At 50.0% G+C, this 26,478-nt stretch overlaps 1 protein-coding gene across 2 annotated transcripts in view; it reads right to left on the bottom strand.

Annotated features, from left to right (window-relative positions):
* The window catches only part of ZNF638 (zinc finger protein 638), an 846,814-nt gene that overhangs the window by 50,297 nt on the left and 770,039 nt on the right, over positions 1–26,478 (bottom strand). For both annotated transcript variants that reach the window (XM_069632287.1, XM_069632288.1), the window contains one exon: positions 3,278–3,370. In XM_069632287.1, coding sequence (XP_069488388.1) covers positions 3,278–3,370 — 93 coding nt within the window. The remainder of the gene's footprint in view (positions 1–3,277; positions 3,371–26,478) is intronic.

Here is a 26,478-nt window from a genome sequence, read left to right as displayed (position 1 = left end):
TGGTCGGAAGTTATCTGCTCTCACGCCCTGAGGAAAGATGTTAATCGCCCCCCGACCTGGGAGGGGACCTGGACTTGGTCATTTCTGACCAGAGGCTGTGGCTCCTCTGGGATTGGGGCCTCTACCGCGTTTGGCCCCTTGAGGGGTAGTAAGTAGGGCTTCCGGATGCTTGATTCATGTTGAAGTTACCTGTGCCGTAGTTCTGATCAGCACGGGTTTCTCCTCGAAAGGTCTGCCGAGAATTATTACCCCTCTGGGAGGAGGGTTCTGTGTAATCTGGTACAAAGACCTAATAGTCTCGTACTCCTTGGCCGTCTCCAACGCTTCATCTACTGCTTTCCCGAAGAGGTTAGTTTCCTCAATGGGTTTATTAATGAGCGAGGCCCGAGTCTCAGGCCTGAAGCCCGATGTACGCAGCCATGCGTATCTTTTCAGAAGAGTATCTTATGCAAGAGACCTGCCTGCTGTTTCTGCACTGTCCAGGGTGTTCCTCACCACATTCTGGTTAACCAGTTTTTTCTCCGAAACAATGGCGGGAAGCTTTGTTCTGGCGGGTTCAGGGACCTCCTGGAGGCCTTCTTGGAGTAAGTTCCATTGGGCATCAACATAGCTTGCTAATAACGTAGTATTAGCAACCCGAACGGTGTATGCAGCTGCTGATGTGACATTTGCCATTTGCCCAGGGCATATAACCTTTTAGACTTCTTGTCCGGTGGCGATTCTCCTGTGGCAAGGGGTACCCCTGCCCTCTTCCGGGGCGGGGGGGGGGGGGGGATGGGGACAGACAGTCACTACCAGTAATTCTGGGATGGCGTGCCCTTTGATATACAGAGGGTCGGTAGGAGAAGGCCGAAATCATTTGACTCTCTGGTTCACTGCCTGTGTCTGAGCAGGTGTGACCAATGAGGGAGCTACCAGTCTCTTAAATAGAGTTAAGGAGGGGATGGATTGACTCGCCTGAGGTTTTTCCTTAATATCCTCCACAAAATCCTGCTCTGGTACTGCCTCTTGAGTGGCAATTTTGAAGAATTCTGTTGCTTTTTTCAACATGGAGATGAAAGCCATTTGGTCATCTACAGGGGAGGCCTGATGAGCCGGGGTGGGCGGAGGAGAGAGTTGATCCTCTTCATAGTTTGAGAAAAGAAACTTCTTCCTCATTATAGATGTCTCTATAAGTATCCATATGGATCACATCATCTTGTTGGGAAACCTGAGACTGATCCACTTTAATTTGGAGGTTAGGGTCTACCCGAGCCTTCTTCGGGGGTAGGTTGACCAGAAGAACGGATAATCCGCTCCAGTCGATCCATACAACCCTCAAATTTTTCTGTAGTCCATTTAGAGGACCAAAACGGGCCTGCGCAAGGAGAAGGGGCGTTCTCCGCACTGTGGCGTCGGCGGGATCGTCTAAGGGCGTCGGGGAGAGAGGCTCTTGACCATCTACGTAAACCTCATCGAATCCAATCCGCCGAAACCTTTTCAGCGGATTGATACATAACCTTAGGTGGAACCGGAATAAGGCCCACCGGCGCTGCGATTCTTCCGATGCTGCTTTGGATAGTCGCCGAATTTTCGAGAGACAAGGGCTCTGCTGATTTTTCGGCAGTAGGAATCCCGTCCGCGCCACCAGGCCTAGCGGTCGGGTTTCCGGGTAGAGGCCTATCTGTAGTTATCGGGCCTACTGAGCCCTTGGAAGCCGTCGAAGCATCGGACTCCCGACGCATGTAGGTTTTGGAGTAGCGCCCTTGGTTTGTCTTGATTGCCCAGTCGCAATACGCTGCTGCGAATGCAGGGAAGGCTTTGGACAGAATGATCCGAGGGAAGATTTCGGTGTCCCTGTTGGCGCTTTCGTCTTTTTCGACGAAGCCGTCGAAATTGACATAGGGGATGTGTGCTTATTGCGATGCATTTGTACGTCCCCGTATGTGGTCCCTTGTAGCAAGAGCCTGGAAGGGTCGGCAACGGGTGTGGCGGATCTTGAAGTGTCTGCCTCAAGGTCTATAACATCCGCGTTGCACGTTTGGTCATCCAAAGTTCCCCAGTCACTTTCTGCTGGTGTGGCGGTGGGGTTCCACGCGTGACATACCGTACGCGGCCCACTGCTTACACGGCGCTCCGTAAGGGTCTTGGCCCGCAGGAGTTTGCACACCACACACCGCTTCGTCGTGCTCTAAGGGGACACGGGCGTTACACGTCCTGTGTTTGTCCTTCCAAGGATATCTGACCCTACACTTAGGGCAGAATCTAAAAGGAGTCCGCTCCATAGCAAAAGGGAAGGATGACCAGACCGCAAAGGAAAGAGGGGAAGGAGAAAAGACATGCTAAACAATATGGCCAACCCGACCCCACTCCCCCTACTGTATAGGCTGGCCAGAGGGCCCGACCACGTAGTCGATCCGGTCGCTGGATCTTAGGCGCTGAATCCACAGCCGTAGACTATTCCCCTGTAGTCTTCGTCAAAGATGTAGTTATTGGCGAAGTGACTTAACGGAAAATAAACAGACAATTCGGCAAGATAAACAATGTCTCTAGTAAGAGCTCCGCTGTAGGGCGACAGGTTATCTGGGCGGAAAAAAACAATCCGAGGGACCTCGGCGCGTGAGGTATTTTGGGTACTACACGCCCCACGATGGGGATAGTGTTACAGACACGCCTATGCCGACATCCCTTTTCGGTCCCCGAAAGACAAGATGTAATACTCCGCGGTTACCACTGGATGTCAGACCATATGCACAGCATGTGATCCTAAGAAGATTAGCAAGCATCAGAAAAGTGTTTCTTTGGATACTTGTTACTGTGAATCTCTCTCTAATCACCCTACTGTTCACATTGACCCTGCTTGAGCTAAGCTTGGCTGCTCAGCCACACTACCAACCGGTGTAGTACAGACTTATACCCAAGGTTGGGTTCCTATTGCCAAGAGGACAAGGTTGGTGGTGTAGTGCACCCAAAGGGTACTGCACCAAATCTTGCCTACAAAATATGTGTCACCAATACTGCACAAACTAATGCAGAAAAGGGATTCCAAGCATCTTCTCCCACCATAGGTACTCTATCAGAGGTCATAGTCCAATAAAGTCGCATGTACCTTACAAACCACACAGATAAGGCAGTTACTTTCAGGTCGATTTAAAAACTACTTTGTAGAGATTGTTTTTTCTCAAATTAAAAACATAACAGCCATACATATTCTTAAAAGTAAAATTAAGGGCATAAATCGATGAAATAGGCATAACAGTATAATGTTTACGCTTCATTCTCAAATGAGCATCCTTACCTACTGCAACCATTGGATCGTATGGATCCATCTTTGATGGAGAGTCCAGTTTTCTCCGTTTAGACTCAATTTCATTATCGTTGGATGCAGGATCTGTTCATGAAGAATGTAAAAATGTAAATATATGCTTTATGCTTAACCAATTCCCTCCCCCACCCCCAACTTCTAAAGTTCCTCATTATGGGATAGAAGGTTGATTGCTTTAAAAAAAAAAAAAACTAAAAACAAAGCCATAATACATTCTTTTCACCTTTATGGGCAGCAAAGAGGAATGACCTGAAGAAATTGAGAAATTACTTACTGGTCATTTTCTTTCTATGGATCCTTCTCTGTTAGATTCCTCATCAGATCAATATTCATTCTAGTGTCAGCTACCCAGATACCTTTGACAGGGGCAATAGTATAACTCTACTGGCCACTCATTTGCTCTGGCGGGGACGTCGGCTGGCAACACCGCTGTACCAGAGTTTAACTTCTTTACCCTTATATCTCCCGTGCTTAGCAGCTGCACAGAGAGAAAACACGGATTTTGGCTGAAAACAGCCAAACAATTTAATAAAAAATAATATGAAATCAAAACAAAAAGGACAGGATTGCACTGAAAAATCACTGACAGCGTTACCATGGAAAGAATTCAAACACTACCTAAAAGGACATACATTACTCCCTGTATTTGTATTTCTGGTGCTTGTATCGGTTAGGTAAGATTTTCATATTTATGATGAATCCTCCCTACCTGTGTCAACCCCAGAACGTTTTGCTTGGACTTGGTAATTATTTTACCTTGTACTTTGGTGAGTGGTATTCTTTTTCCCCCGTCTCACGTAGTCTTACTCTTTCGATAGGCGACCTTTTTGTCTCTCCATAGTGTTTGGTTGAAGTTATAGTTTCCAATAACTTTTGGGCTTAGGCTGGCGCCCCTTTGGGCTCCGCTGTTAATTTCTCTTTCATGTACTTGGGTGAACTACTGTTCCCAAGTAGCAAAGCGGCTAAAACCGGGATTCTGTGTGCAGTCATTAGCTAGGACCGTTTTTCTAAAGGGCTTAGTAAAACTATACAACTGAGACAAAAGAAAACTCCACATATTATAAATATATAAAGCTTTATTATAAATACAAATTGGCAAAGGTAAATCTTGGCAGGTAAGTACTTTGTCATAGAATCATAAACCTAAAAAGAGCACAATGCTTAAGGTACACAGACCAAAGCATCAACCTTCAGAATAATAGTATTTCTAGGTCATTCAAACCTAAACAAATTCTAGAAATGGAACACCTATTCCGGGGAAAGTAAAACCACAAGTTACTTTTAGATTACTTACAGTAATTCAAGGGTAGTAGACCCTGTTAGTTATGCAGTGACACTAGGTTAAGAAATCACATAGTCAACCAACCTTATTACTAGGATACTTTACGGAAGAGTGAAACACCAATTCAGGGAACAGTATGAACATTTAATTTTTTTTACATTCAGGAGAACATTCAGTTATACAAGGTGAGCAAGGCCTAATGGTGTAATAAAGTATTGCAGTTGCTTTTCATATCAGTGAACACAGACTAACGTAAGCAAGACCCATTTACACCATTTTAGGATTGCAACAGGCAGACCAAGATCAGCTAAACCCACAGTACACTTACTCCGAATGGCACAGCTATTCAAGATAAGTAAAACTCAAGGATGACTTATTCTAGACAAGCTAAGTAGCAGGTCAGGTGCAGCAAAACCCAGGTGAACTTCTACATTTATATCCTAACAGAAAGTGTAAAGTTAAGCCAGCAGCATTACTTTTGGGAAGTGGGTGAAGCAATTCACAGGTGAGTAAGAACCTTATAAACAAACACTTTTCAGAAAAACACATGCAAAGGATAGTAAGAACTTTTGTAACTGCTCATATTTCAGAGGGACAGTTCGCAACCAACACAAGTAACTTTTTAACACTTGCTATACTTGTCAAGATGGAATCCTTTGCTGATCTAGTCCTTCCCTAGTCTATTGCATGAGTTCTCATAGGCAGAAGGGGGAGGGGGGGCCTAGGTGCTAGCTGTAGGCAGGTTGAGATGGGGTTCAGTTGTAGGAAGTCCGTTTCTGAGGAAGTCTCAGGAAAACAAGTAAGTCGTTTTTAGAGTCCAGGGACTACAGAGACGGCACCCCCAAGGGATTCCAGCATTGGGCCTGGGGGAACTGGATCAGAGGACTTGCAATCACATGAATCACCCCAAAGCTTCACAGCAATCACAAAAGGCTTAAGCCAAGTAATACCACAGCCAACACAGTACCTCAGCACAGAAGGAGTTTGCAGCAGGACATCTTCAGGCTCTGCATCCATAAGGTGGGTCGATTAATTCCTTGTCGTGGCGACTAAAGACAGGACACTGGAAGGGAATTTGCAGCAGGGATCAACGGGGAAGACACCAAACAAGGGTTTCTTCATGGCTGGATGGGGTTTTGGCACACTTTTCAGAAGCCAGGAGAAGACTGAATATCACTGGTTGTATTCCAGTCGCTAATCTGGTCCAGCAGTCTGGTGAGGAAGGTTTCAAATCAAGTCTCTGGATGTCCAGCAGGATGCTAAGGTTTCAGCATGATTTGGAATACTGTGCACCTTGCAATGGCTCGAGGTCCCAGGGTATTGGGGTTGTGTAGTCCAGGAAGGTCCCAGCATGCCGTGGGATGCTTCAAAATGCAGGTCTTGACACTAGTGTCTCGCCAGGCTCAGGTCTGGGGGCAGTCATTTTCGGGACTCCCAGGCTGCTTGAAGGGAAGCGCAACAGCAGGCTCCTGTTACACAGAAGGCTCTCTGGTAGCTTGAAATCGCTATGGCCGTCGTTTCTTTATCCTGTTCGGTTTCAGCTCCAGTGGTCGGCTTGTCCGCAGCTTTCAGGTTGAGTATTTATCAGGAACTACAGCACAACTCCTGCATTTTCTTCCTGCATTTTACAGCAAGGGGCGGTCTGGCTGTCAAAACAGGATAGCCCGCAACTGGGAGTTGGTTCCTTTCAGGCAGGGCCAAAGGCAAACGGCAGCAGAATGTTTGACTCCTCCCTCGCTTCCTCTGCCGTCTCATACTCTGGAGCCTAGGCAGGGAATCACAGATTCCCGCCGAAGACAACTTGCACGGAGGTCGTTCCCCACCTAAAATGGCAAGGGACTACCTCTGAAACATTAAGCACACAAGAAATGGTGGAAAAATGAGCCCAAAAATGATGGCCCTTCTGTGCATTACTGAGGCTGAATTAACAGTCTGCGAGTAAGAAAGACAGTCATAAAGGTAAAACAACTTCCCGCAGCCATTCATGTAAACGTGCAACTATAATAAAATGTTACCAGGTAAGTAGCAAAGGGGATCCATTGTAGCCCCCCAGAACTCCACATAAGGTGGGGTGTGTTGGCTTAAAATGTAAAGGGGATGAAAATCCCGTTACTATTTTGGAACAGAAGTTCACCCAAGTATAGGAATTGAGAAATGAACAGGGGAGCCCAAAAAGGCAACACAGCCTAAGCCCAGAAGTTGTAGGAAACCAACTTCAACCATACACTATGGAAAGACATAAAAACTCAACCATAGAAAGTAAAAGACTGTCCGGGGGACAAGATTGAATAGTTACCTAGTCAAAGCAAAAGGTTCTGGGGTGGACGCTGGTCAGGAACATCGTGAATATGATAATCTTACCAAACAGATTTTTCAGTTTTATGCCAAATCTCTTTAACCCGAGACTTCTAGCACTTTTTCTAGACTTCATTTTAAAAATCTATTTCCCATTCTATACATTCTTCCATAGCTGGCCGTGCTGCGAGTATCCGTTAGGGAGAAATCTCAGAAATGCGTTAATTCCCCTCTACCTTAGAGACCCCCAGCTCTTTTGCTGAACTTTGGGACTTTGTACTTTTAATTCCAATTGTTTTCTGTGTTTGTCTTTTGGTTATGGAGTCTAACCAACTCCATAAGCATCTTTTACAACTGTCACAAAGCACCTTCAGTGCAGTGCGACAGGGAAGCCTTCAAGATTTCCCAAGGTTTAAATACCTTCTCTGGGATAAACTACTGTTTCCCAGAGCAGTAAAGTGAAATTGACCACTTAGTCCTGTAAAATTCTAGACCCAGCACACCCTCTTACAATAGTGCTGGAGAGGTTACTTAGTATCCCCTGTGTCTAGTTACTCATGTAGCATTCACATGTTACCCGTTCCTCTCAGAATGGCTGGTGGCAGTGGTTTGGCAATGAACTACCAGTATTTACCCAGACCGTGAACCGTCAGCAGCTCCAGTAACGTTAAATCTTGGGAGCCATGTTTTTCAAAATGGCGCATAGCCTCTTGTTAAAATGGTCACCCGTCTTTTTTCGTCATTTCTTTATGTACCCCCGAGTTTCTCTGCACGCCAAACCAGGTTTGGTCCCTTTGTTCATTCGCCTTTGGCGGGCTTCAGGAGTGACACCCGCCTCTGGCTCCAGAGTGTCTGGGCTAGACAGGAAGTGAGGGAGGTGTGTTTAGTCTCATGTAAGACCCAAATGCACTCTGGCGTGATTGGCTGGCTGTCCAGCAAGGACAGCCACCCTGCTGGGTGAGTGGCAGCTAGGCTGGAATGAATGGGAGAGAACTGAATAAAAGGTGAGTCTCTTTGACTGGAAAGCAGAGTCGACCACTGGAACGAAAGAACCGAAGATGAGCTGGAAGAGGACAGCTGCTGCAACTCCTGGACCGTTGGTTTGCCCGGTGAAGCCCTGCTGCAGATCCGAATTGCCAAGTTCATCTTGACAGAGAAGACCCTTCAAGGACTACTTTGAGTTGGTGGGACCAATCATCTCGTAAGCCACCTGGATACCATTCTCGGAGCCGGTTAGAATTAACTAGGGGGAAGGACACCAGCTTGTGTGCTTGATGACAGCTACTCGAACTGACGCAACTCCATTTCGTCAGCGTTTTCCGACTATCCTGTGGAGTGCAGGAATCACCAGACGTCCTCCCTGTTGTCCCCACGACTGAGGCTCAGGAACAGTGAGATCTGCAGGAACTACCAGGAACCAAAGTCTTCTGCTGCATCTTTTCTTCATATTAAAGTACTGTGCCAACCCAACAGAGAATGTATCCCTCGCAGTGAAAGTTTGTGTAACCTTCCCAACTTGCAGGCCTAAAAAGCTTGTGACCCAACATAGGATTCTTTTTCATACAAACTACTTCTGAGAACACTGGCAAAGACTTTACAGTTTACTTCAAAAACTGCTCTTTCCTATCCAAGACACTAGTCCATTGACTTTGGCCTAGGCCTATTGAACTGAATCGAGTCCTCTAGTGAACTAAAACTATTTGCACTGCCTAAGAAAGTATTTGTGATCTATTCTGCTAACTTGTGCCTTTTTACCCCCATTGAAAGTAACTGAAATGCCATTTTGCCCTTATTTCAGGGGGAGCTTAATTTGTTCCGAAACGTATTGGTTTAGTATTGAAGTGTATGTGTACAATATTAAGTTGCCTCATACTAGTGAGTTTTTTTAAATGATTGTGTAATACATTAAAGAAGTGTTTTACCAAGAAACCTTTAGTGTAACTGTCAACTTAAAGTACTGTGATTGTAAGACCTCTGTGTGACCTCTTTTACTGCTCACATTCCCTCTTGAGATAAGCCTGGCTGCCCAGCCTGCTACCATAAACTGTAGTAAAGACTTCTACCAAAGGTTGGGTTTGCTTACACCTGTAATCCTAATTGGGTGTGGTGGTCGCAGAGGGTACTGCATGCAATTCTGCCTAACAAAGGCCAAACTATTTTAGGGACAGGCACAACTCTGGGAGCTGTAGCCAAACCAGTTCAAGGGAGCAAACAGTTATCAAGGCTAAGTCTCAGGAGGAGTGAGCCTGTTAAGGGGCCCTTCATGAGTACACAATAAAAAGTCAAGGAGCACACTTAGACAAATAGTTTTAAAAAAACTAACAATGAAAAATGACTGATCATGTAATATCACACAATACTAAATAAAAAATTCAAATACACAATCATTGTAAAGAAACCCAAGTATTACTATGCAGCGCTACAGATACACAGAGATGCAACACGAACTTTAAAAGTCCATCCCTAATGTGTAGGAGGCCTTTTGCCCAAAGGTTCACCAATACTCCACACAGTTTTGAGGAACAGGAAAGTTAGTGGAAGGATTCTGGAGTCCAAAGAAGAGTACAAGTTATCCTAGCTTATAAGGAACAAGTTACTTACCTGTAACTGTTGTTCTCCAGCATGGGTCTGGCATGGATTCACATGCTCATGAATATTCCCCGCCGTCAGGCTGGGAATCCTCGGTAAAGAAAAACCAGTATCAGTTTCGTTTCCGATCTGTCTTTCGTAGTAGTAACCAATCACTGATCTCTGCGTCATACTGACCACAGCCAATGACTGCCATCTCCCTAAGCCCAGCCTCTGGCAGCCATCTTCAGATTTGGTAGCACGTGAAGTGGCAGTATGACCAAGTGAAGAGCCGCAGAGGGGTAGGCGTGAGGGTTCGCATGTGAATCCATGCCAGACCCATGCTGGAGAACAACAGTTACAGGTAAGTAACTTGTTCCTTCTCCAGCATGGGGTCTGGCATGGATTCACATGCTCATGAATAAAAGAATACATAGCAGTACACACATGCACAACCACGGGAGGTGGCAAAGGCTCAACATTAAGCAATTCTTACCTCCTCACCAGGCTAACCTTAGGCGAACAGGTTGCGCAGCACTGCTTGGCCGACCCTGGAATCCCGATCGACGCACTAGAATTTAGTGAAGGTGTGCGTCGACCTCCACGTAGCAGCCCTGCAGATGTCCAGCAAGGGCACACCAGATAGGAACGCTGTGGTGGCTGCGATCGCTCTGGTGGAATGGGCTCTCGGACGGCCAGGCAGCGGTCGGATTGCCAACCGATGACAGTACATGATACAGCCGGAGAGCCATCTGGAAATGAAGCCTTAGAGAGCCTTCCCCTGATTGACAGGTCCAAAGTTCACAAAAAGTTGTGATGTCTTCCGAAAACTTTGTGCGGTCCACGTAGAACTTCAGCGCTACATCCAGCGAGTGCAAAGTCCTTTCAGCCGGCGACGGGAAGAAAACCGGCAACACCAAGGGTTCGCTGAGGTGGAAGTCCGACAGCACCTTGGGCATGAAGGAGGGGTGCGTCCTGAGCACTACCCTCGTGTCGTGAAAAGTCAAGTACGGGGGCTTGCAGGAAAGGGCCTGGATCTCTCCCACCCGTCGTGCGGAGGTGATGGCCACAACAAACGCTGTTCTCCACGACAAGAACTTCAACGGAGGTCCCATGAGCTTGGTCAGCACCACGTTGAGCTCCCACGCCGGTGCCTTCACCGGCGGGAACGATCTGAACAGTCCTTTCATGAATTCTTTCACCAGACGATGATACCACAAAGACGTCGGTCCCGTGGTTCTGGGAGATCGCAACAAGATGCATCTTGATGGAAGCGTGCGCCACTCCAGCCTTGGCCAGCGCCAGCAGGTATGGCAGTACTTGAGGAGACGTAATCCGTAGAGGGTTAAACTTCTGTGCGTGGCACCAGACAGAGAACCTCTTCCATTTGTGTCCGTAGCATATAAGAGTTGAGGACGCCCTGGCCTTTGCAAGAACCTCTCTGGAGTAGGTCGGTATGTCGTAGCCTCCAAACTCGAACGCTGCAGGAGCCAGGCCTGCAAGTTCAGCGACTTCGGGTCGTGATGGAGGATGGCGCCTCCTTCCCTGGAGAGAAGATCCGCGTCCACTGGCAGCTTGATTGACGGGGGACGCTGACAAGTCCAGAAGGTCCGGGAACCATATCTGCCTCGGCCACGCAGGTGCGACGAGGATCATCCTGCACCGTGTCCTCTTGAGCTGGTTGATGAGCCGGATCAGCAATGGCAATGGAGGGAACGCGTATAGAAACAGGCCCTCCCAGGGGAACGAGAAAGCATCGGCCATGCTCCTCGGCTGGGGAAACCTGCTGGCGAACCTCCGGCACTTGAGTTCATCGCCGTCGCGAACAGATCGATCTGGGGTGTGCCCCACCGTTGGAAGAGGCGGTCCACTAGATCCTGTCGTAGTTCATACTCGTGGCACGAGCTGAGCGAGTCGGCGATGGTGTTTTTTTATCCCTGCCAGATGAAACGGCACCAGAAACATCCCTTGGGCGACGGCCCAATGCCACAGATCCTGAGCCTCCTTGGACAGGGCTGGGGATCTGGTACCGCCCTGCTTCCTGATGTAGAACATGGTGGTGGTGTTGTCAGTGAAGATCCTCACCACCTTGCCCTTGAGGGACGGAAGAAAGGACCTAAGGGCCCAAAACACTGCACAGAGTTCCAGGACGTTGATTTGGAGGGACTTCTCCATCGGCAGCCAAAGGCCCCTCGCGTGCAGATATTCGGTGTGTGACCCCCACCCTTCCAGGGAGGCATCCGTGGTCACGGTCTTCTGGTGGCCCGGGGTCTGGCAGTCCATGCCCGCCGTCAGATGCGGCGGGTGCCCCACCACCGGATCACTCGCCGGAAGCTCTCGTCGAGTGTGATCCTGTCCTCGAAGCTGCCCGTCTGGATCCAGCGAAAGTCCAGGAACTCCTGCAACAGGCACATCCGAAGCCTGCACAGGCGGATGAGATAAATGCAAGAAGACATCATTCTGGAGGAGGGATTTGATGGACCTCACCCTGGCCGCGCCCGCAACCAGCATCCGCTGCACCTTGCCCAAGATGGCCCTCGTCCTTTCCTCTGACGGAGAGGCCAGAAGCGCCACTGTGTCGAGTTTCGCTCCCAGAAACAGTGCGTCTTGCACGGGCACCAGGTGGGACTTGGCGTAGTTTATGGAGAATCCCAGGTCCGTGAGCAGTTGGACGGTCCTCGCCGTGTGCTCCGCGGCAAGCTCCTTTGTCTTTGCTCGGATGAGCCAGTCGTCCAGGTAGGGGTAGACGTGGATCCCCTCCAGGCGCATCCGCGCCGCCACCGGTGCAAGGCACTTGGTGAACACCCTGGGTGCTGACCTCAATCCGGAGGGAAGGGCTCTGAACTGGTAGTGACGCCCTTAGACCACGAATCTGAGAAACTTTCGGTGTCCCTTTAGGATGGGGATACGGAAGTAGGCATCCTCCAAATCCAAAGACGACAGGAAATCGCCCTCCTCCAGTTGACCCAGGACGTGCTGGAGGGTGACCATCCGTAACTTCTGTGCCTTGATGAATTTGTTCAGTCGTCGTAGGTCCAGGATGGGACGCCATCCTCCCGTCTTCTTCACGAGGAAGTATCTTGAGTAAACTCCGGAGCCCCGAAGCCTCTTTGGGACGAGCTCGATGGCGCCTTTCTTGAGCATCGCCTTTACCTGAAAGACAAGTTGAGGGACGTGATGTTCCTTCCTTGCCACGGGGGGGACGCGCGGGCACTTCTTTAGAAACACTGCGCGTGTCCCTGGGCCAGAGCGTCCAGCACCCAATGGTCGGTGGAGATGGACTCCCACACGCTGACTAAGTTCGCCAGCCGGCCTCCCACCGGGGTGCTTCGGTGGGGGCCCGACCCCACGGCCGGTTCAGTCCTGCTTCGACGAGGTTTTGCTGCCTTGTCCTCCTTGGCGACGACAGTGGGGTCCGCCCGACTAGCCTCGTCCCCTGTAGGCTTCCTGTGACGACGAACGGGCCGCTTGAGGATAGGTGGAAAATCCACCGCCGGAACCTTTGGCGGCACCCTGCCTGCCTCCGCCGCTCCGAAAGAGCGGCCGTCGTTGCTGGAGAACACCAAGAGCCCGGGCCGTCTCCGTCTTGATGGCTTGTAGGGAATCGGCCACTGTTTTCCCAAACAGGTTGCTCCCGTCGAACGGCATGTCTAAGACTCTGGTCTGCACGTCCTGACGGAAGTCAGTTGCCTTGAGCCATCCACGCCGTCTAAGGCACACGCCGTTGCCCAACTGGCGAAATCCAGTGTCAGCGATGTCCGTCGCCATCGTAATGGCATGGTCCAACGCCACTTCTCCTTCCTGCAAGATCTCTAGGGCCTCCGCCCTCTTGTCTGGTAAGAAATCCAGCAGGGGGGCCAGTTTGTACCACAACTCCGTCGTAGCGGGCCACGATAGCCAAGGCGTTAGCAGCCTTAATCGTCGTCGCTACCGATGAGATGACTCTGCGTCCCATCGTGTCCAATTTCTTTCCCTCGCCGTCTGGCGGGGAGGTTGGCGTAGAGGCTGAGCCCCCCCCCCCGCTTTCTTCCTGGCCGCCGCAGAGACGACCGAGTCTGGGGTCGGCTGTGCCCGAAGGCTCAAGGGGGCCGCGTCCGGGACCCGGTACTTCTTCTCGTACCAATCCCTTCTCACAGGCGTCGTGGATTGGTTCTTGAGTTGGGAGAGACCCTCATCCCAGATATCGTCCAGTAGAGGTACAGCGAGGACCCTCTTGGTCTCGCACCATTGATAAAGGAAACCTTCCTTCTCTTCCGGGCAGAGCTGGAAAAGCTCGGATGCCCTGGCAATCATGGCATGGTAACAGCAATCTCGTCCTCATCTCCGAGCATAAGGACTGTATAGCCAATAAAATGGCCGCCGAGTTGTCTTGCGGCACTGGTTGAGGGGAGTCCGACGGACGGTCAGGAACCCTGTCGGCACCCTCTACGTTCTCGTCGTCTCCTACGTCGGGGTCCCTCCCGACAGGCTGGTCTTCTTCCACGCCAACGCCATGGCTTAAGACTTCGATCAGCTCCTCCTCAGAGGTTGAGGCCGAATCCACGACGACCTCCTGCCCACCCTTTTTCTTCTCCGTCGGAGGTTTCACGGGGGTCCTGTCGATGGGCATGGGAGACTCTGGGCCCTGAGGTCGCCACCACTGGTGTAGCCTCCACAGGCTGAGCCATGGCCGCTGCGACTGTCTCGATAGAGGCCTTGGCCGGATAGATTAAGGCTTTCACCACCTTAGGTGCGCTCACCGCCTTCTCCTTGGGGGGCAGGGTCACCGTCTCGCTCCCCCACCGATGGGGCCTTCGAGCTCGACCGGGGTCTCTCCAGGAGCTTCGCCGGGTGCTCGGCTTTCCTCTTACCCGAGCCAGAGCATTGGCTCGTGGTTGATGGCGCCGGGGAGGATGCGCCCTGCCTGGCGCCCGTAGAGCCCGACCGTTCAGCGCTCCCGGTGCCAGCGGACTTGCGGTGTTTGGCCTTCTGTTGGACCCCCGTCGCCGGGGCGCCCTCAAAGGTCTTAGAAGACCGCTCTGACTTCTTCTTGCCTGACGGGCTCTTCCCTTCCAGCCAGTTGGCGAGACGCAGATGGCGGTCCTTCATGGTCTGCTCCGACATTGCCGCAAAACGCACAGTCCTTCTCCACGTGCGTCTTGTCCTCAGGCAGTAGAGGCAAAGGGAGTGTTCGTCCTCCTTAAAGACATTCTGAAGCTGGCATCCAGGGCAGACCCTAAACAGCTTTCCGGGCGTTGAGCTTCCCTTCTCCTGGGCCATGATCGAGATGGGCCTGAGAAACTTCTGGAGTCCTCCAAAAGCGTGGCTCGACGAAATCTTCACCCTTGAGGGGCATAGAAGAATCCGACACGGGTCCCCGTTTATCGGATAAAGCAACGGTGGAGCTTGAGGCTCTTTTGACCGAAAAGAGAACATTTTCCTAAGAAAAAGCGTGAAAAAAGCACTAAAGCCCGAGAGCAATAGCACGAGGATCCCAACACTTGAACGTGCTGTAAAAATCTGAAGATGGCTGCCAGAGGCGGGGCTTAGGGAGATGGCAGTCATTGGCTGTGGTCAGTATGACGCAGAGATCAGTGATTGGTTACTACTACGAAAGACAGATCAGAAACGAAACTGATACTGATTTTTCTTTACCGAGGATTCCCAGCCTGACGGGGAATATTCATGAGCATGTGAATCCATGCCAGACCCTATGCTGGAGAAGGGTCCCACACTTTCGGAATGCTTGCACAAGCAGGCAATCGCAAAAAGGTTACTGTTAAAAAACCTTTTATAAAGCTACCAAACTTTTAAAACCGAGTTACCAATTGAGGTAAGTACTGTTACAACACACCCCCAATGTACAACTCAGCCCAATGCCCTGTGCACCAATTCTTCTATAGTCCTTGATGCCCAAGAATTGCAGGATCGAGCGACAAATGCTGGTGAAGGATCTTCAGGTTGAGAATGCAGAACTCCATGCAGGGCCCCTCAACAGGACTGGATGCAGGGAACCCGTTTTGCGTGATAGCCACCAATGCACAGCGACACAGAAGGGTGGTGAGGCATGCTTTTCGCAGACAAACTTAGAGTCCTGTAGCACAAACTATTGATTCCCAAAGTTCTGGGCCTAAACATGGAATAGTGACGTCTGCAAAACTGTAGCCCAAACTCTCGGCAGCCACTGGTTGATCCAGTGGCCCTTCCGAGGGCTCTTCTTCACAGGACACCGAGCAGATGTTGAGAATGGATGCCCCACTCGAAGGGTCTCGGCTTCTTCGCAGGAATAATTTTGAAGCTTTTTAAGACAGGGCTCCAAGTTGGCCCCCAAGCCTTCACCACCGGGTCCACGCTCTCCTTACACATCTCGCAGCTTTAAAGGATACTTGGCTACTTCAGTTTTCTTCCAGGATCTCTGAAGACTGGGTTCAAGGGACCGCTTATTCAAAAAGCAGTTAAGAGCCATCACCCTGCTGGGTGACTGACAGCTAGGCTGGAATGAAAGTGAGCAAGCTGCATAGAAGGTGAGGCTTTTTGGCTTGGAAGGCTGAGTCAACCACTGGACGAAGGAATCCTAAGAAGAACTTGAAGAGGACGCCTGCTGCAACTCCTGGACCATTGGTTTGCCCGGTGAAGCCCTGCTGCAGGGTTGAAACTCCAATTTCGTATCGACAGAAGCCCCTGCAAGGGCGACTTCTCCCGTTGAGTTAGTGGGACCAATCAACTCCAAAGTAAGCCACCTGGACATCATCTCAAAGCTGGTCGAGTATCCACTGCAGTTGCTGCTAGAACCAGATAGCCAGGGAAAGGAACACCAGTTCATGTGAGTTTGCTTTTGAACTGGCCAAGATCTCTAGGAACATCCTCCGGACTTCCAGGAAGCAGGACTGACCGAGCCTGAGCCCCAACAGAGTGTGGGACCCCAGATGCAAGGAAAGCCCATCTAGACAGCCAGGAACGGCGGTGGATGCAATGTGCTGAAACACTGAACAGCTACGTGTTTGAAGTCGCCGGTTGCAAGTGGTGACCGTCCCATTGCAGTGCAGGAGTCCCCCAGAAGACTTCCCTCTTGTCCCTACGACTGAGGCCCAGGACCAGCGAGATCTGCAGAGCTGCAAAGTCATCTGCTGCACTTTTTCTTCAACCCAAAGTTAAAGTCTAAGAGAACTTACCTCTTGTTGTGTAGCCACTTTGTCCTCGTCAAGAGACTGCTTGGTTGCATGTGTAGAGTTGCTTGCAACTTCTTTACTTCACAAGCCTAATCAGCTTGTGGCCCTACTTTGATTTTCTTCTATTGCTACAAAGACTTTTTAAACATTGGAAAATACTTTCTACTTACCTGCAAGAAGTGCTTCAGTTCACTCTGACTTTTCGCTAACTTAACATTGGCTGGCCTGGCTCCCTGAATGTCTTCTCTCTTCTGCTTATGTGTTTTGCCTTCCTTCCAGGAATGGGTTAACTGACTTTGCATTGGGGGAGGGGATTGTATTGCAAGTACTTTCCTACTTAAGAATAACTGTATAAATACTTGTTTTATTCTGAACGCTTCTCGTTGACACTACTCCCAAGAATTCTAAATGCAACAGGGATATCTGAGGGTGTAGGTAGTGCCTGTGTGGCATCCCAAATGGGTATTTTCTGATTTAGTTAACCAAGAGTGTGTATTCTTGGAGTGTAATTGTGTGTTGCTTATTATTGCTCCCTTCTGAAGGCTTACTCTGATAAATTAATAATTGTTTAATCAAGAAACCTTGTGTGTAAGAGTTAATTTTAATAGCAAAGCAGGGATCGCTCAAAACTGTAATCCAACCCCCGGGCTATGTGAGGAGGAGGAGGTCCCCCCTCACTGCCAGGGGGCTGGATTACCTTCAGTTTCACGTCGGCGTGAAACTGAAAGTAAATTCCCCGCAGCAGCCATTTTCGGCTGCTGCGGGGAAGAGAGAAGGTAAGAGACCTTCTTTGTCCGCCTCGATCTCCGGCTGTATTTCAAGCCGGAGATCGAGGCGGGTATCGTTGGAAAGGGGAGATTCTCCCCTTTCCAACGATACCCATCGTGTGGCATTGCTGCCCGCGGATCGGGCGCAGGACGCGCGATCCGCGAGCATCAATGCCACCGGATCAATACAGATCAGTTTGTGACGCGGGGGGAGGAGGGGGCTGCTTACTAGGTAAGCGCCCCCCCTCCCCCGTGGCCCCAAGGCATGGGGCCACAGCGGCAGAGACCCCTGGGGGCAGATCACTGCCCCCAGGGGTGAATACGGGTGGGGAGGGAAAAAAAAAAAAATCAGAGGGAGGTGGGAGGGGGTTTGGGGCCCTGGGGCCCACTAGACCACCAGGGATTTTGTAAAAAATGGTGTCCTTGGAAAGGGGGGGTTCCCCCCTTTCCAAGGACACCACCTATATGAGGCATTGCTGGTCACGGATCGGCGCAGAGCGCTCGATCCGTGACCAGCAACCCACTAGACCACCATGGATCCGTTTGTGAGGGGGGGCTGCCTCAAGTAGGCAGCCCTCTCCCCCCTCCCAGCCCCCAAAGCATGGGGGCACATGCATGAGAACCCTGGGGCAGATGGCTGACCATCTGCCCCAGGGGAATGAAAAAAAAATTGAAATTATGTGGAAAGGGGGTGGGGGGCCACTAGCCACCATGGATTTTTTATTGAATGAAGGGGGGGAGGGATGCCCCCCCCCAACTGAAGTAGAAAGGGACACCCCTTGCAACCCTCCCTGGGGGCAGATATCTGCTCCTAGGAAGGGGCATCTGACCCCAGGGAGGGATGCATGAGGTGGCCCCCCCTATCTGCCCCCAGGGTGGGTTGCATGAGGTGGGCCCTCCATTTGGGGTGGGGAGGTTGAGGGCCACGGCCACCCGCCGTGGCCCTCAGCCTCCCCTAAAAAGAAGCATATGAATTTGTATTTTGTTTACCCTACTTCGCTTGGTGAAGATGGCCACATTAGTGTGGCTATCTGCCCCCAGGGTGCCCAAACCCTACTGCCCCATCTATTGGGGGTCCTGCCCCACCTTTTGGGGTGGCCCTCTCCCCCCTCACCCCAAATGGAAGTGGGGTGTACCTCACAGCCGTTCGGAGGAGGCCCAGGGAGGCCTGCATGAGGTGTGTCCCCCAGCCATTGGGGTGGGGGGGCACCCCAAAAGGTGGGGCAGGACCCCCAATAGATGGGGCAGTAAGGTTTGGGCACTCCGGCGCCAGATTGGCACACCAATGTGCCCCTGTGCACAAAGGGGAGTTGGGTTACCAAAGGAAAAAAGTGAAATGTTGGAACGTTTTTTAGGGGGGGCGGTGGGGCACCCCAAAGGGTTGGGAACGTTTCTAAAGGAATGGGGCGTTAACCCCCCCCACCCCGCCCACAATGGAGTGGGTGCCATGTCATGCAGCCCTCCCTGGGACCAGATATCTGCTCCTAGGAATGGACGCCTGAGCCCAGGGGGCAGTGCAGGACAACCTCCCCCCTTATCTGCCCCTTGGGAGGGCTACATGAGATGGGCCGCCCCTCCAATTGGGGTGGTGGTGGAGAGGTGCAACCCCCTTCACGTTAGAAAATTCCACCGCGGTGTAGGGGGCCCCTTCGCCCCCGCAAAAGGGCAGCTGCCATTTTGAATTGGGTTCTTCGTTTACTATACCTGCCTTGGCGTAGAGGGGCACATTGGTGTGCCACTCTGGCGCCGGGGTGCCCAAAACGTACAGGCCAATGCAACAGGGGGGGGCCAATATGGGTGGTCTGGTATTTGGGTGGGCTGACACAGATAATATATGTTTTGTTATTCCCTTTACAGGTCTTGAGCAGTTCAAGCTTCTCCCTTGTTATGTACGTATGAAATTTTGCTTATTCCAACATTTTATAGTCGGTGGAGGGCACATTGCTATTGGGATGGGGGTGAACAGGGCCTGTAGTGTTCTGTTGTGAAGGAAGTGGGTGCTCTGGGGCGGTATTGGGGTGGCCAGGAACACACTTGCCCGGGTTGCGGACAAAACATCCCCCAGTGCAGCTGAGCAGTGCCGTTTCCCTGGGAGGGAAGTTTGCCACTTAGCCATCTGTGCAATGTTTTTTTTGTGTGCTGGGCGTTGCCATACACCCATTGGTCTTATGCCAGTTTGCTATCACTGTGCAGTCCAGCCTTCTGTGGAGGTAGATGACTGAGAAGTTTCATGTATGTGGTGGAAGGAAGTGAAAAATGTACAGATAGTTGCCAGACAGTTTGGATGTGTTATTGGTAGGCAAAGCACTGAATGTAATTCTTTTATGTTTCCGTTGCAGTTGCGGCTACTGAAAAGCTTTTGCTGACTTATATAAGTACCACATATATTACTTGGTAATGTGCGGGTGGAGGGTTACTGTGGTGGGAGAAACTGTGGCTGCAGTGTCAGTGGTATGGGTGAGTAAGGGTAGTAGGGCGGTTCGGGGGCCAGTGACGGGAGTGCCTTGCATTGAGGAAGGTGGCAGCTTTGCAGAAGGAAAAATTGGCCGACATAAGTAGCAGCTCCTTTTCAAAAATGTTGCCGGTAGTAATGCAGATGGTCATTTTGTTCTGAGCATGGTACGCGTACTTGATACAGAGAACACTACTTTGACAGCAATGATCACCATTTCTGTGGTCCTTTTCCAGCAGTTGTCCCAGTGAGCCCTGCCAGTCTCCCCATCCTTTTGCAGGGGGAAAAGCTGTAACGCAGGGTAGCTAGAGGGGCAGGAGGGGTGGGGGTGAAGTCATTGGCCTTGAGCGTCCATCTCCCAGATGGATATTTTGTCCCTCAAAAGCAGCAGTGGGTACAGGGTGCCCCGGCACGGTCCCCATCCCGTCCTAGAGGGGAAAGCTGCAGTGCTGGCCAGGCAGAGATGTAGGGTGGTGGTGGTGGTGGTGGTTGATGTGTGTGACCTTGGCTGCCTCTCTGTGCCTTGGTAGTCGAATGGCCCCAAGTTCACCAGTACTTTAGGAGCTGCGCCCCAATTTCTCACAATCAAAGTGTCCAAATTTGCATGCATGTGTAATGAATGGCGCACATTCTGTCAGAGTAACTATATTCAGAGGTTACAAAGCACCCTTGCTGCACAGGTCATATCCTCAGTCAGACTAGTCACCCTGCCAAAGTGTAATGGTGTAGCATGTGGAAGTCACCTTACCACCGTGCAGTGCAGGCGGTGGGCCACAGGAGCAGACAACCTTTACTGATTACAATTGCCCCATCATAACTGTGTTATTGGCACAAGGTGACATACTGTCTTCTTCACCTCTTTCCCACCTCCTTCCCCTAAAACACAAGTGCCAATTACGTAATGACCTACTGTAAATTCACATGAGAGGTGCATGTCCGAATGGGTGAAGTGTGTGTCTGGGATTGTTACAAGAGCCATGTGTTCAGGCAATCATTCAGCTAGTTGGTAAACTGTATGTATAGGCATATTCATGGGGGTTCACTTGTTTCCATATCATAGTGACGATGAGGGTTGTGTAGATAATTGCCTACTCTTTCACCCAAAGGGCTGCACGATTTTCCGAGGGCCAACCACATCTGGCTCTCAAAGGGATGCCCTCCTGGTGCATTGGTTTGGGGTTAGGGGGAAGTGCTTTCACCAGCTCAGAGGAGCCATCAGCGATGTCCATGCAAAAGGAGATGCAACCCCCCCACCCTACAGTGGTGCACCTAGGAAGAAAAGATTTAGCGTCTGTGGGAGTGGAAGGGATACATGAGCTGCTAATGGTGGAACTGGAATGGATAGCACAGATGTTTCCAAACAGTGATGGTTTGGTGCCAGATTTCCGGGATTTATTTTTTAAATTTTTTTCTGCAGGATGCCATATGCCCACTTGTCTTATTTCCATTTCCAATCCGTGTGCAGTCTAGCCTTCCGTAGTGGTAGATGACTGAGAAGTGTCATGGAACTGGTTTAAGGAAGTGAAAAATGCACAGATAGTTGCCAGACAGTTTGGATGTGTTATTGGTAGGCAAAGCATTGAATGTAATTCTTTTATGTTTCCTTTGCAGTTGCGGCTACTGAAAAGCTATTGCTGACTTATGTAAGTACAACATTTATTACTTGGTAATGTGGGGGTGGAGGGTTACTGCGGTGGAAGGAATTGTGGCTGCATTGTCAGTGATAAGGGTTGGAAAGGGTAGTGGGGAGGGTCGGGGTCCAGTGATGTGTGTGTCTTGCATTGAGTAAGGCAGCTGCTTTGCAGAAGGAAAGGTTTGGCCGACATAAGTAGCAGCAAATTTTATTTTATTTTTTCCAGTAGTTATATAGATGGTCATTTTTTCTGAGCATGCTATGCACACTTGTTACAGAGCTCATTCCTTTCACTGCAAAGTTCACCATTTCTGTGGTCCAATTCCAGCAGTGTGCCCTGTCAGGGTCCCCATCCTTTTGCAGGGGGAAAAACTAACGCAGGGTAGCTAGAGAGGGGGGGGGGTGTTATTGGCCTTGGGCGTCTGTCCCCCCAGGTGGATATTTTGTCCTCCAAATTCAGCAGTGGGTGCAGGGTGCCCTGGCAGGGTCCAATCCCTTCCAGGAGAGGAAAGCTGTAGTGCTGACCAGGAAGCGATGTAGGGTAGTGGTGGGTGATGGGTGTGACCTTGGCCACCTCCCTTCCTTGGTAGTGAATTGCCCCCAAGTTCACCAGTGGTCCTGGAGCTATGGCCGAAACACTCACATTGAAAGTGTCTGAAGGTGAACCCATTTGTGGTAAATGTGGCACATTCTGTCAGGGTACCTATATTCAGAGAGCGTACAAAGCACACTTCCTGTGGACTTCATATCCTCTGTGAGACTAGTCACCCTGCCAAAGTGTAACGATGTAGCATGTGCAAGTCACCTTACCACCGTGCTGGGCAGGCGATGGGCCACAAGAGCAGACACCTTTTACTGATTACAATTGCGCCAGCACAACTGTGTTATTGGCACAAGGTGACATACTATCTTCACCTCTTTCCCCTGAAATAATGTGGCAATTATGTGTCGACCTACTGTTATCTCAAATGAGAGGTGGTTTCCGAGTGGGTGAAGTGTGTGTCTGGGATTGTTACAAGAGTCATGTATTGCCGCAATTGTTGTGTAATTTGGTAAAATGTATGTGTAGCCATAATCATGGGGGTTTTCTTGTTTCCATTCCCTAGTGAGGATGAGGGTTGTGTGGATTTTCGGCCACTCTTATATCCAAAGGGCTGCACGACTTTTCCGAGGGCCACCTACATCTGGGTCTGGAAGGGATGGCCTTGCAGTGCATTGGTTTGGAGTGGGGGGGATGCGCCTTCACCAGCTCCGAGGAGCCATCATCGCTGCCCAAGCAAAAGGACAGCCCCCCCCCTCTCCCCTGACCTTATAGTGGTTCACCTGGGAGGAAATGATTTTGCGTCTGTGGGACGGAAGGGGGTACGGGAGCAGCTCATGGCAGACCTTGAATGGATTGCACAGAGGTTTCCAAACACTGTGGTGGCCTGGTCCCAGATGATTCCCAGGATGGATTGGAGAACTCAAGGGAATAGAAGGGCCATCAACCGCTCGGTGTGGAAACTGAATGGCGAGTTCACTAGACTGCCAGAGGGCAACACCAGAAAACGCACCATTCACCATGGCAATATCAAAGGTGCTGTGATGTTTCACAGAGATGGGGTGCACCTTTCCAAAACAGGCATGGAGCTGTTAATTGGAAACATAATGGATTTTGCCCAGACGCTATTTTAGGAGGGGGGGGGGGATTTGCCTAGTGACTGATGGACGCACTGGAAGATGTGAAAAGTGAATAAAAATGGTAGTAAGTATGTTGGCAGTGAGACTTCCACTTTCTAGCAATTGTTTGCATTCATGGAATGTCAAAGCATTCAGTATGTTTCTGCTACTTATTTCTTAGGTACCCATCACTAAATGCTTCACCCTACATCAATTTGCTTGGCCTTGCAAGCTTTCCAATTACAATAGACACCCCTATGTGAATGAGCAGGTGTTTGTCAAAAGTGTGCAAGCAGTTGCCCAGAAGGGCCAGCCGTTTACTTTATTTATCTTCCCTTTCTGCTTCTTCATTGCCTATGGCTTTTCAACTCACCCAATCACTAATACGTTGCATGGTTCCTTCTCACCTCGATTTCCTATCCACAAGCATCCCATGGAGGGCATGGTGCAAAGCATGTTGGCTGTTTCTGAATAGGAAGTGTGGCTGAAATCCTCGTCCCCACGCTTGTATTTCTGTACAGTTTAGCGGAATAGTACATTGTCCATAGATTTTTTGTTCTCTTTCTTTTAGGTGAAGGTGTGTTGTAGTGGTCTACCCACTTGTAGGAAAGCAGTCAGCTGGTCCTTAGCATTTCACGTGAGTGTTTGCAAAATACTACTCCGTTTATTGTAGCGTGCAGGGAGTACGTCATATTGCAGAGGGCTGCTACAGTTTGTGAGCAAAGTCTGGACCTTTTGGTGTACTTGTGTGGAGTAGGTTTGTGGCACTGAATACCACTTACTATGCTACGTTCCATACTTTCAGAAGCTCACATACTTATTGTTTCAGTCTTCATCTGGTTTTTGGGTAGTGAAGGGTTCCATAGCGAAGGTACTCATGGCTTCTTGGCGATCAATGTCTGGTGCGGAGGCATTAGCTGCAGTGATGGAGTCTGGCTCAGAGCAAGGCACAGATGTGTACATGCATTCTGAAACAGATAGTGGTTCTGAGGGGTAGCAGGGAAGTGATTGGGGAAGTGAGATGGCCATTGACGAAAGTCCCTCCTCCCACTCATCATCGTCATCATCTGATGATGAAGAGGAAGGAAGAGTGCGTCCACCTTTTCGCACACTTCCCACACGCAGGGGACCTGTAAGGGGGAGGGGACGTGCAAGACGGCCACGCAATGTGGCAGTTCCTGACATGACTCAAGAGTCGCTCTGGATGCCTCTGGCAATGGCTCAGCCTGTTGTGCCCCTTTCACTGGTATATCAGGGTGCACAGTGAATACAGAAGGGTTTCAGCCTATTGATTTTTTCAACCTTTTTGTTGATGATGGGTTCATTGCAGATGTGGTTCAGCAAACCAATTTATACGCTGCACAGTTCATGAGGTCTAGGGGTCCCACTCTGAAACCCCACTCCAGAGCACAAGCATGGGTACCCACAAACGATGTTGAAATGACAGTTTTGGGGTCTCATTTTGCTCATGGGAATTGGACACAAGCCGTCTGTCGCAATATACTGGTCTACTGTAGCACCACTTTATTGCCCGTTTTTTTCAGCTACAATGAGCAGAAATCGCTTTCAAGCACTGCACCGTATGTTGCACTTCAATGACAACTCGGCAGCATTACCCAAAACGGACCCAAACTTTGATAGGCCGTTCAAACTGAAGCCATTTCTGGACCACTTCACTCACCGATTTGCAGAGGTGTATGTTCCTAGCCAGAACATATCCATTGATGAATCGGTGTTCAAAGGTCGCCTTATATTCAGGCAATACATTCCTAGCAAGCGATCACGATATGGGATTAAAATGTACATGTTGTGTGAAAGTACCACTGGGTATGTCAGCAGCATGAGAGTCTACACCGGTAAAGACTCTATCCTAAACCCTCCGGGCTGACCAGCCCATTTAGGGACAAGTGAGAAGATTGTTTGGGATCTTCTCACACCATGGCTCCACAAGGGACATCATTTGTATGTAGACAATTTCTACACTGGAATTCCACTGTTCAAGGAATTGTTCAATGTGGGCACACTGGCATGCGGTACAATCCGCAGTAACCGCAAAGGCTTCCCCAGACAACTTGTGTGTAAGAAGTTGGCCAAGGGGCAATGTATGGCATTGCGGCAGGATGAATTGTTAGCAGTGAAATTGTGCGACAAAAGGGATGTGTACATGCTAAGTACTATTCATGATGAAAGTACTTCAGCTGTCCCTCTGCGCAGGCAGACTCAGCAAGTGTTGAAGCCCAATTGCATTCTGGATTACAACAAGTACATGGGTGGAGTAGACAAAAATGACCAAGTGCTTGAGTCATACCACGCTGAACGCAAGTCGCGTTTCTGGTACAAAAAGTTAGCCACACACATCTTGCATATGGCAACGTACAATGCTTATGTGGTGTACCGTGCAGCTACACCAGAAAACAAGCTCTCCTTTTTGGATTTTGAATTAGAAATTCTTCAATCTCTGGCTAATGTTCATGTACAAATTCCCTCCTTTCCAGAGGTCGAAGATGTGGCCAGATTGCAAGAGCGACACTTTGGTGATTATGTTCCTCCCACTGCTACGAAGGCACAACCGTACCGAAAATGTAAGGTGTGTACAAAACAAGGAAAGAGGAAGGATACTCTGGTGTACTGTCCCCAATGCCCTTCCCAGCCTGCCCTCTGCTTTCAGCCCTGTTTCCTTTTGTATCATACAAAGGAAAATTATTGGGAGATCGACTGATTTCCGAAAATGCCCATCATTCCTTGAAAGGGACCCTTAGCCACTGAAATTGTGCATGTCTTGTAAAGGAATGGCACTCTTGCACCCTGCCCTGGAGGTGTACCTTCAATGAAAATGCAACAGGATGTCAACTCACTTCACTTGATTTAGCGTGCATTCACGAGCATTGCTAGACCTGCTTCCTCCACTTGAGCCCTGCCTTGGAAAGGCAACCACAGCCGTAGCTTTCCCTTGAGGCCTGCCAAGAAAATGTACATCAGTCTAGATCCCTCAGCTCAAAGCGTGACTTGCAAAGGAACGCTAATCAGGCTCCTTCCATTGGAGGCGTGCCTGCGAAATAGTAATCATTATGAGTCCCTGTACTTGAGTTGTGCCATGCGGGTCTTTCCCCTTTGGCGTGCTTTGGCAAGCAATGCTAGTCCTGCCCCCTCCACTTGAGGCCTGCCTGGGAAAGAGACATCACCCCCGGTACCTTTCACTTCAGGTCTGCCTCATAAGGAAAAGGCAGTCTAGCTCCCTCTGCGCGTGGTGTGCCTTGCAAAGTAACGCAATACTTGTTTATTCCAAAGCAGGCGCATCTTGGAAAGGAATGCCACTCCACCGCCTCTAGTTGAGGCAGGCCATGGAGAAGGGTGGAGCACTCTGGGTCAC

This window comes from Ambystoma mexicanum, chromosome 6q (assembly GCF_040938575.1).
Source record: "Ambystoma mexicanum isolate Mex_15411 chromosome 6q, UKY_AmexF1_1, whole genome shotgun sequence".
NCBI lineage: Eukaryota > Metazoa > Chordata > Amphibia > Caudata > Ambystomatidae > Ambystoma > Ambystoma mexicanum.
The sequence above is the reverse complement of the archived record's forward strand: the minus strand, read 5'-3'. Positions and strand labels throughout refer to the sequence as shown.